Below are 11,620 nucleotides of genomic sequence, written 5' to 3'. Positions count from 1 at the left end.
TGCAATAAAATATTTTATTTATAGTTGAATAGGGTCAATAATATAATAAGTACATACTTAATACGTAACCTATGAGAATTGGGAGAGATACATAATCAATATATAACTTATGAGAATCATAAGAGTTACGTAATAAATATATAAAATTAGGAGAGTAAATAGTACATTAATTTAATTCAAAACAACTATTTTACGTCTTGAAATGTCTCAATAATCAGAAACAGAAAAAAGAAAAATACGATAAGAATTAGTGCGTAGTACCATGTAATTGTATCCTCTTGCTTCTCTGATTCTCTGCAATTCCTCATCGTTCTCGTAGTTTTCTGGGTTCAAGTGCCAGTACAACACTCCCAAGTCTGCATAATAACCAATTCCCATCAACAATAGATAAATAAATATATAAAAATTAAAAATCATAAACAAAGAGAAAGAAGAAGAAGAAGAAGAAGAAGAAGAAGAGAGAAGGAGGTCTGACCAGCCAAGTGGTCCAATGAAACGAACTCTTTGGGATTGCGATGGTGAGGTAGCCTAGGATCTTCTTCGCTCTCGTCCATGAACCATGCCTGCTTTTTCGGTAAATTATTAGGAGTACAAAAGATGACATTTAACGATACATAATAATTGATTAAGATAACATAATGCCCAGATTAAGATATTCATTAATAAGGAAATACTGCTAATTACCAAACTCGGAGGAAGAAAGAAGTAAAGTAGAACTCACCTCGATTGCCATGGGTGACTCGGTAAACCTTTTAGAAATGGTGAACACTGTGTTTGTTTGAGAGTGCTACCAGCGGCTTTCGATTTTTATAATGTTGTTATTCTCGAACTTTCCGGTTTTAGATTTTCTTGATTCTCGTCACATTGTCTGCCACGTGTACTGCTCAACTGTCTCTGGTTATATTTGTGGATTGTATGTGCCTCTAGGCTTTGGCAAAAATCTTATCGTTCTTGGCATTTATCGTCTGGCCAAAGCTCTCGAATCTCCAGTCGTTTTTTCTGCTCAGGCACCCCACCGAAGATGTTGACCCTTACTCGTTAATATTCTGACAATAGATGCCCTATGTACTATTTTCTTCTTTATGTTAAAAAAAAATTTCAAAATAATCACAAAATCTTACTCACATAAGATTCTTTACATTTAATTAACTACAAAATTAATAAAAAATATGTTTTATAAATAAAAAGTAAAAGTAAATTCATGTAACATGGATCGAAATAACAATTATAAATCAGCTGGACAACATATAATAAGGAAAGTTATCAGATAAAATTCAAAATTCACTTGAAAAATGGGTTAAGTCCGTTAATTGTCGGTTAACCAATAAAAAAAATTTTTACCGCCTACCAAACCGATGTTGAAATAATGTTTTTATTCCACCTACCAACTGTCGAAAGTTGATTGGTGACGATTTGGTGGTAGTCGATAAACAGTTGGTAAGCGATAAACGGTTAATCTGCTTACTCTTAATTACAACAAACCCAAACAAAAGAGACCGTTCCCGAAAAAAAATAAAAAATTTAAAAATACAAAAAAACTGGTCCATTAATAATCCCAAATGAATCAAAAGCAACCCGGTCCAGTCCAGAAGAACTTGAAGGCTGTCCTTATGTTGACAGATAAATGTTATCCACATGTTGTCTTCCCATGTGGCCCCAAGACATTGCATTAATGGGCCCAGAAGAACTGAAGTTGAGACATGTGGGGGAGTCTTGTTTATCTTTTTTCCTTAATTATTTAGGCCCATAACAAAATTTTGTATTTTCCAATGTGTAAGGGAATAGGATTCTCTTCGGTTAATTTGAACCAGATAATATTCAGTATTTTTGTTTTTTCACTTTTTTAAGGAACAAAAATACCCTTCCAATATAACTAGAATCCTAATTCCTTATTCCATGTGTGTAAGGAACCAAAAGTGGTTTCATATACTTTATTTTAATATAAACATATCTCTTCCCTCTCTTATATTTTATCTTTTGTCTTTAATTGGGGATTGCATTGGGATTTTGTTAAAAAAAAAGTGAGGGTAGATAGGGAACTTGTATTTTGTAAAAAAATAATATTTTAATGGTATAGGGAAAGATAAGGGAAGCTATTGTAAAATATATTTTTATAAGTAAAAAATAATTTTGTGCCCTAAACTTAAGAAAAATCAAAAGAAAACTGCTGCTAGTGCTCTAAGAGATTTACCATGATTTTTGCCACTCTTAGACTATTAAGTATGACATGATGAGTTTATAATTTTTCTCTATTAAAAGTCAATGATTCTCCAAAAAGTTCTGACTTATGAGCTTACTCTTATTTTTCAAGATTTATCACGTTGATATGGTTTAACATATTTTTATTAAGTTGTTAGAAGATTTGATTGAGGTTTGATACATGATAGGTAGTAGTTTAGAGTTTCTCATGCATTCAGGTACCTATCGAATGTTACATGGCATCTAGTCAGACGTTCGATTATTGTTTACCAAATGTTCTACAGTGTCCACAATGAATAATTAGGATTTTAATAATGGTTTAGTGTGTCTAACTCTTTATTAGAGTTTTTACATGCATGGATTAGGCTTTGGATGTATTGTTTATAATGTTAGAGTATGTTTCGTAGAATCAAGAATTTGAGATGTTCAAGATTCTAGATGAGCGGAAGAGGCAAGTAAATACTTACAAAATTGCTTAAATCATAACATGCAGATTATAATCAATGGATCCCAGCTCTCCCTTAGGAGGAAAAAAAAAGTAAGAACAAATACCATGAATTTGTGCTTCAATTTTATTTTATTTTTCTAATTCAATTTTATAATGCTTATGTAAACTTTACTTTTGAACTAAACAGGATTTTTTAAAAATAAATAAATTTAATTCAAAAAGGCATGAGTAGTGACCAAAGTAGCTATTCTACTTAGCTGACCATAGCACTCTACGCAGCTGACCAAAGTAGAACTTCCTTATTGAAATTTGCACAAAGAAAGTCTAGACAGTAAAAACCGCAAATGCTCCCTCAACTTCAATTGAACCATAACCTGACCTAACCCCCATTAAGACATCAATAAGACTGAAGACTGCTAATACTAATTAGGTTTGTGAATTTTCACTGTGGTATTCGAACCCTCACTCTAGTGTTTTTTTAATCACTTGAGAATTACCTTGAAAGACAATAAAGAAAAAATAAAATAAAATTGCTTACTAGCGCTTGGTTGATACGCTTTCAAAAATGATCGTGGTCCCATACACCTTTTCAATTCCCACGGCGATAAAAATACGCTTTTTCTATCACATTCCACATTCAACAATTTAAATGCCATGGCCCAAAATGACTTTTCAAATGCAATAATAGGCAAATTGGCAACGAGACCCCACAGCCAGACAGCATATAAGGGTCATTAAAATCGTTTTTTTCTTGGTTTTGGTTTTTTCACTTTGAGGATGAATAATTTCCCAGAACAGGGCAAAATTTGAAAACACTAAAAAAGTTAAAGTAATATTATTTAGTAAACTGCTATAAGGTAGACATACAGTTAGGATAATGTGGCAGTAAAAATTAACCTTTGAATTTTTTTATTTTTTTTATAAGTGTTCTACTATATAATCAAATTATATGGCAGTCGTATGACAATGATTACTCAAGTTTTTCTCAAAATTTTGGAAAGAATGATATAACACCTCTTGAGGAAGACGTGTCAATAACCCATAACAAAAACCAAAAAAAAATGGTAGGATTCAAAGCTATCACTACCATCAGCACCTCCTAGTAATAACACCCCTATTAGGACCGCCATGGTCACTACTACTTTCTGTAACCCTAATCATCAGAAAAAGAATACAACTACTTCAACTTGTAGAATAAGCCATTAGCATAGCAAAAGATAGCATACCTTTACATGATGAACAGAAAATAGCTGCTTTCGGCTCTAATCTCAACTACCAAATCTTACTCTCGAAAAAGAGAAATTCCTAAGGATGGCTAAATGATTCTTGATATTACAAAATTGATCAGGTGAGTAAACTCATACCATTTATAAAAGAGGATTCTCCAAGCCGTGTCTCCAGAAATAGACAGTAAAAACTTCACTGTTTGCAGAGCCAGCCCAAAATCATGCAAAAGGCAGGCCCGTAAGAGGCTATCAAGTTGGTTGCCTCTTTCCCTTCTTTCATATTTGGCATAGTGGTTATCAAAAGAAGTAGAGCTCTCTATTTAATTGCCAACTCCATCTGACCTAGAAAGTGGTTCCAACTCAGCATTCTTGGACATCTGCAGTGCAGCGAATGTATTACTCATAAATGAAGGACAATCAGTTCATAAGTAACAGATTTTATTTTGATCAACACTTCCAGATGGTTATTAGTCTTATACCCGGTCAAGCAGACAAAGAACTATGTAGCTTACCTTTGTCATTGAGATCAACGGCAAGACCAGCACTCTTTAGCTGATTGTCGACAGAGCTACTCATGGCTTGCGGCAGGCCATGCTGGGGTGGAGAGCTCGTGTTACTCCGGCTTGATTTCCCATTTGGGGTATGCGTCCTTACTTGATGGTTCAAATAAGTTTCCAAGCTCGATGTAATCAATCCCGTACTTTTCTTGCTCTTTAATCTTCCCCTTAAAGGAACATAAGTACGGAAAGAAAGAAAACGATATGCGATGAGACCGAAGGCTCGAAAAGAATCCCAGAATGATACAAGGTTATTAATGTCATGGAGTGACAGATTCTTTATTCAGACTAGTTACCTGTCTTTCCGTTTTTCGAGATATCTCTGCAGTGAGACTTTTCTGTTCGCCTGACCCTCTACATCTTATGAAAGACCACCAAAAGTTTAGAGGGCAAATAAACAACTGATAAGTCCCATATACTATTAAGCACAGTAGCCATAGCATACAAAGAGGTCTCATTAAGGCAAAGTTCAAGATCCTTTTAAATGTATCTGTCAAAGTGACGTGCTTAGGTCTTTACAAATTATTCAAGCGTTAGATGTAAACAGAATATTTCAAATGGAAGCACCATGGTATATGTTAAATCACCAGTTGTCTTAAAAGTTTAAACCAATAAAAAATTGTGAATTCAATCATTTAATTAATATTATAATACTCTCCCTCACGTGTGAGCTAAAATTCTCTCTTGATAAGTGAGCCCAATCACATGAAATATTTAATAAATTGAGGGTGAACTATAGAGAGTTCAAACTTAGGACTTCTACTCTAATACCACGTTAAATCACCAATTGTCTAAAAAACACAAGCTGATAAAAAATAGTAAATTTAATCATTTAATTCATATTCTAACAATATACAATGAAAAGCAGGATGAATGTAAGGGGTATGGCATGAACAAAGGTGAGGTAATTGTGAACACAATGATGGAAGAGATGGAGGTCATCACGGCATTAGTGCTAACAGTTTAAGTAGCTGTGAGGGTAGTTTAAGTGTGGTGCCTACAATGCTTAGGTGGCAGAAAACTAAAGTGCTAATGCTCATCTTATATATACATATGTGCGTGTGCGCGAGCGTGTTGTGTAACTTGTCATGTCATTCAAATATATTTGACGCAAATGAGTGTCACAAGAACGTGATTTTATTGCTTTATCTTGCTTATTCTTTTCAAAAACATGAAAAGAACTTTGAAATGCTCTATAAATGCTTTTTAGTTTAATACCAAAAACAGGACCACTCTACTCTACTAAAAGGGGCTACAGAGTCTCACAATTGGCCCTGTGGCCCAATAGACCCGCAACGCGCTCGTGAAGCTCATTAGAGGAGGATATTGGTTTCAGTAAGACAATCGTCCTTCACCACAATTTGGTGGCAATGCCCACTCAAGCAGCAATTAGGATTCTAACTCGGCCTATGGGGTCTGGACAAGGTCTAGAGAAAAACTCTAACATCTATTCCTATAAAGATTGGGTCTCGGTTGAGGAAATACTCTTTACACTACCATAATGGCCGATCAACACTTTACAAAAGCACCCAAGTTTTGCTTTTTGGATATACTCCATTTGAACACACATGGGCTGAGTGTGTGTGTGTGTATATATATATATATATATATATCCTTGGCTGCCTTAATATTACTGCAATAACCATTTCTTTATGTAAAACTACCAACATCTATTATCTTTTCTCCATAAATGAGAGCCATGAAAATTATATGCAAATTAAGCACGCTATAAAATTGAAAGCAAACTGAAGTTTCTTACCAGGGTCACGAGAAGTGTTCCCTTTCTCCCTATACTGCTCAGAATATTCTGTCATCTTCTCTGTAAAATCAAATCAAATTCACCAGTTACCTAGCAACCAATATCTCAAAGTTACCCTTTTTAGGACAAGTATTTCAATATTGTCAATTGCGAAAGAGTTTGAACTATTATAATGTTAAAATCCAATGACATATATCCATTCTGTCAGCCTTTCCAAATTGACTCATTATTAATGCATGCAAAACTCAATGAACTTTAGGCATTGTTCGGAATTTTTGAAAAGAAGATCCAGGAAATTGATCTACAAACTCTAAATTGACTCATTTTAGGTTCAATTTGCATTGGAGCAATGCATAGTATGAAACTAATCAATGAACAAGACAAGCACAGCTAGCCTATATCATTGAAAATAACTTCAGACAATTGAGTCATTTTCACTTTGGACTATACAAATTATGCAAAAGCAAGGGAAAAAAGAAGTTAGTTATGTCCTCCATTTCCAAATATGAGAGAGGAAGATGCCTAGACCGTTTGCAGGATCTACTTCTCCATTCACCAAATACAGCTTAGCATGGTTTCAAGAACAGCTGAAGCAATACTGAGATAAGATAATCCATAGCCTTCCAACATTATAGCATTCAAACAGTCAACTAGCATACTGTTCCCAAAAGTTACCTGCTTGCATGATATGTGCGATTGCGGGACTAGTAGGAATAACGCGATCTTTTTCACATGCTGCCTGTAAATGGCATGGAACGGACCAAAGAGATGCAGCTCTACCTAGAGTATCATCCTGAGGCAACTGAACTGGACTTGCTGCAAGGTGCATGATTGCCCGTGCCTGCAAATCCAGATATGGTTGTAATGGAAGACCAACAGATGACTGGAGTTACCTCCAGGTATCCAAGCAAAGAGGAAGATCTATTACCTTCTCAGGTGGCACTCCATCGTACACATTCACCTTGCCACAGTAGAAAATCGTCATTTGTCCCACTGACCCATTTGTTGCACACGGGCTCCTGTGGCCACATTTTCAAATAGTTCTTTTCTAATACTTACTAAAAATCACCAGCAGAAAAATTGGCTATTTAACTAGGATGAAATGTAGCCCGAATTCCGCCACCCATAGTATATGTAAATTAGTGCCTATTTCTCTAAACTATACACAGGTTTTTTTTTTTTTTTTTTGATAAGTAATGAAAACTATACACAGGTTATGCCACTCTTTTACAGAAAGCAGTCATAGAATTTGTGCTTGTTATATAAAACTTTGGGAAAAAGCAAAATCAGTCCACGTGGTTTACCTGATTTCCAATTAGCTCCATGTGGTATTAAAATGAACTCCAAGGTCCTTGAGTTATGCCAAACTCTCTACAAACAAATTCCGTCCATTGACTTAATGGATTACAATAGTGTGACATGTCAAAGTCAATAAAATTATAATACATGTCATATTTAAGTTAATGTCATATTAATGGAATTTGTTAAATTAGTGGACATAATTTGACTGTAGGGATTAAATTAATTTTTTGGCATACCTCAAGAACCTCTAAGTTCATTTTGATACTACAGAGAGCTAATTGCAAATCAAGTAAACCATAGGAACTGATTTTGCAATTTTCCTAAAACTTTATATATGCTTATAACATCATAGTTATGTAATCAAGAAAAATACACACTCTCAAAGTGAAAAGCAGCATTCACAATTAGATGTCATTCATCAAGTGCAAAACAAGGTGATTTCTGGTTTTGTGCTTTCACATCCTCCCAGCTAATCATTAGATGACTTTAAACTGCCATTAACTCAAAATTTTAAATTAAAAAGAAAAAAGAAAACTATTGCTTTTACTTGTCTTGAAAGCACTAGAAGAAAAAAGCATCCATTCTTTCCTACAATTTCACCTGCTAAAATACTATTTGGTGAATAGAGATCTTCGCAATTTGCAACAGAAGAGGAGAACATGGAAGCAGAGAAAGAAAAGAAAGAAATATATGACAAAGTTAAGTATTCAAGCTCCAGGGTGTGGAAAAGCCCTTATCATACTGTGAAACCCAACCCCATTCTTGACCATAAAAGAGAATATTAATAAAGGAATTCAGTCATTATAAGCAATTAAGAACTAGTTTTTGCTGATTATAAACCATTTTCTAGCGGAAATATAAACAACTAAGGCCAAAATGTGGCTTTCAGATAAGGAATTGACAATGGGGTGAGATATTGCACTAAAATGGATGGTTCACTAAAATTAAACCTGGAAGAGTTGAATTCAAATTTAAAGCAGCTTCCATGTTGCAAAGGTTTTTTGTCAACTAACTGAAAAAGGTTACGGAAAAAAAAAAAAAAAAAAAAAAATCCACACAGCTTGACTGTTGGTTAAGTCCCTCTTTCATGCTATGGCTTGCTCAACAATCAAAGACTAATCAACAGATGACAGTTTTATATCACTATGGTCTACATAGGGAGGGATACACACAAAAATGTCCATTTCATTGCATAGTAGGGATGCATGCTGCTAAGGGAATAGAAGAGTATCAAGTGTATAATAACTAATGAATACAATTTGAGAAAAAAAAAAAAAAAAAAAGAGTCTGCTGAAACTGGTTCTATTATTAGGAATTTGGCTCATTCAATGATCCTGTCACACCCATTCAGCAGCTAAGCATGCTTACAAGCTCGTGCTTCTAAATCTCCTCCTCTTCCCTTCTTATTGAGCACAAAAACAGATTTAACCAATATAGAGTTGCTTTCTATATCTACCATCGGTTCAGATCACCTTCCTAGTTATATTTCCCTCTAAACAGCGTTTGAAAAAAATTCAAATATATTCTACTTGTTATCAATGTAGGTTAGGAATGAGGATACACTCGACACCAAGTCCACAACCCTTGACTTGGTCTTCTTTATCGAGAAACTCAACCAACAACCACCGGAGTGGCTGTTGTTGAAACTTTATCATGCCCATCTTGTTAAGTCAAAACACCTCAAACGTATCATTCAAAGTTCGATTACCATTCTGTCGACATGCATTTTCCGGTTACACCAAAAAAAAACGTGAAACATCTAAAAAAAAAACATAAACTCACAACCACATTGAACAATCAAACTTAGATCCTAAATTAACACCATTCAACAACTTCCTAGTAAAAGCTCCAATGAGCTAATCAGAGCACATTAACCGTAAACCAAATACATAGCGTTGAAGACCAGACCTCGGACTGATCGCATTGTTCTCTATCTCGGCCGGTCGATCCCCCGAAGGAGCCGATATCGGCGTGTCCTTTCTTTCCTCCGCCGATACCGAAACCGAAACCTGGACATCAGGACTCGGTTCCTTAACGGAATCTACCGAATTCGAAGTCATCTACACATATAATTAATGATTCACAAAACGTGTTATCAGCATTTACTCACATTGTTAAACTATACAACAAAAAGCTCTACTTGGTAGTTGAGAAAATCTTAGCTACTATTATAAAAAGCGAGGGAGGATTTCGGTCAAAGTAAGAAACTTTTTTCCAAAGATTTTTCTCGGGAACCAAACGGGGGAGGGGGGGGGAGGGTAAGAGCGAGTGAGACTCACGCGCGGCTGCGAAACGACGGCCCTGCGCAGAGCTCCGGCGCCGGAATCGTCGTCGTTCGGCTCCAGCAGAGCCTTGAGGGAAATCACTTGCTGGATCGCCTGCGATTTGTTCCAGGAAGGCCTTCGCATTCCTGTACGGACACGTGTCATTCCCTTTCTTTAAAAAAGAAAAAATATTACTTAAATCATACATATAAAATATATATGCGCACACATATATAGAGAGAAAGAGAGAGAGAATGAGAGAGAGGGAGGGGGGTAGCAGAAAATAGAGAGGGAGAGGAGGGGCGTGGGTGGAAAGAAGAACCTTTATCTTGAGGTATTTGCGGCAGTCTCGCGGGTGAGCTGGAAATGTCTTCCCGGTGAGCTGGCCATTGAGGGGTTTGTCAAAGAATGGACTGGAACGAAGTCGTGGCGGCGTTCATGGCCCCGGATTGGCGAGGACTCGCCGGGCGCACAGCCCCTGTAATTTTCGGCTCGGTGTGGGGTTAATGTGTTGGGAAAGTGGGGAGATAGTGTGTGTAATTGTGTTGTGAGAGAGCGAAAGAAAGAGAAAGGGCGAGTGAGAGAGAGTGAGTGAGTGTGTGTTGGGGGGGGGGGGGGCGGAAGGGGGGTTTGAGAGAGAGAGAGAGACAGAGAGAGAGAGAGGGCGCGGCGTCTCTCCTCTTTGCTAGGGGCTTTTTAGAAGCTAGGATGCACCCTAGGCTGCCACGTAGTGTAGCTGTCTCAATTATTATGGACTAAGCAGTGAGGGTCTTTAATTATTTATTTCACAAAACCTTAATTCAGTTGAGGATGAATGAATGCTTGGTATTTTGTTTTGGGGAAAAGTGGTGAAAAATATCTTACCTTTGTCAACAAGGCTTCCTTCCCCCCGCCCCCCACCCACCATTAGAATATAATTTATATATAAATATAATTAATTAAATCGTTGGGATTTCTTCAAATCCCCACTTGTGGGGCACTTCTTGTTGTTGATGCAAATTGTGTGTGAAAAGTGGGGACTTGTATGTGATGTGCATCAATTCATGCACGCGGGTCGGTCATTACGGACAGTCAATGACCCATCACACCTCCTTTAGCTTCTAGCGTTTACCTTCGCATCTTTCCAAATCTTCTCATTTCCACTATTTTCAACACTAACATTTAGGAGTGGTCAAATACTCGACACATCCGCAATATCCGACCCACCCGCTCCACTTCGCTCTATTTTCCTCGCTAAAAAAGTGAATACAGGTTAAATTTTAAGATACTCGCTCAGAGCGGAACAGGTTGTAAATAGCATTTTTTAAAAAATTCTAGGTACCTATCCTTTCTCGCCCGGTCCCACCCCGCAATAACCCTAAACTTAAAATCCTACTACCCACAAACAATAACCCATCTTTGTTCAAGCTGCCTCTTCTTTTTTCTTCATTTTTTTTCTTTCTTCTTTCCTCTTTTTCTCTCTCTCCTATGCGCAGCTTCTTCTTCCTTCTTTCATTTTATTCTTTCTTCTTTCATCTTCCTCTGCGCGGCTGCGGCTCTCTCTCTCTCCTCTTTGCCTCCCTCTCTCATTCGCGCCTCTCTCTCTATCTCTTCGATCTTTGCACCTCCCTCTCTCTCATCTGCACCTCTCTCTTAGAGTGAAACAAAAATTGTATATAGAGTGAAACAAAAATTGTAGAGATAAAAAGTGAAAAGATTTGGATTTAGGTTTGTCATGAAAAGCAGCTTGGTTTAGAGTCTTCGACTAAGTCAAATCCTCATATGCTTCGATTACATATAATGTGAAAAAGGACTTTGATTCCATGGCTTAGTCAAGAAAATCGAGAACGCTTTGTTGAAGTAGAGTGAGAGAGAAGATTGAGAAA

General features: G+C 36.6%; 2 protein-coding genes across 3 annotated transcripts; both read right to left on the bottom strand.

Annotated features, from left to right (window-relative positions):
- Positions 1–207: 207 nt before the first annotated feature.
- On the bottom strand, positions 208–828 carry LOC132178246 (acireductone dioxygenase 1-like). Its single transcript, XM_059590695.1, has 3 exons — positions 722–828; positions 476–563; positions 208–356 (listed from the first exon to the last, which is right to left on the bottom strand). The coding sequence occupies exons 1-3, from the start codon at positions 731–733 to the stop codon at positions 208–210; spliced, it is 249 nt and encodes an 82-aa protein (XP_059446678.1). The 5' UTR covers positions 734–828.
- A 2,997-nt stretch (positions 829–3,825) lies between these two features.
- LOC132179045 (protein TIFY 4B-like) lies at positions 3,826–9,948 on the bottom strand. Of its 2 annotated transcripts, none has more exons than XM_059591665.1 (8): positions 9,771–9,948; positions 9,400–9,551; positions 7,118–7,208; positions 6,865–7,030; positions 6,190–6,249; positions 4,727–4,790; positions 4,386–4,597; positions 3,826–4,250 (listed from the first exon to the last, which is right to left on the bottom strand). In XM_059591665.1, the coding sequence occupies exons 1-8, from the start codon at positions 9,918–9,920 to the stop codon at positions 4,234–4,236; spliced, it is 912 nt and encodes a 303-aa protein (XP_059447648.1). In that variant the 5' UTR covers positions 9,921–9,948; the 3' UTR covers positions 3,826–4,233. The 2 variants fall into 2 exon arrangements, with proteins under 2 accessions (XP_059447648.1, XP_059447649.1); XM_059591666.1 differs by having other exon boundaries at positions 4,727–4,784.
- Between the last annotated feature and the right edge of the window lie 1,672 nt (positions 9,949–11,620).

The sequence above is a fragment of the Corylus avellana genome, chromosome ca4 (assembly GCF_901000735.1).
Source record: "Corylus avellana chromosome ca4, CavTom2PMs-1.0".
Lineage (NCBI taxonomy): Eukaryota > Viridiplantae > Streptophyta > Magnoliopsida > Fagales > Betulaceae > Corylus > Corylus avellana.
The sequence above is the reverse complement of the archived record's forward strand: the minus strand, read 5'-3'. Positions and strand labels throughout refer to the sequence as shown.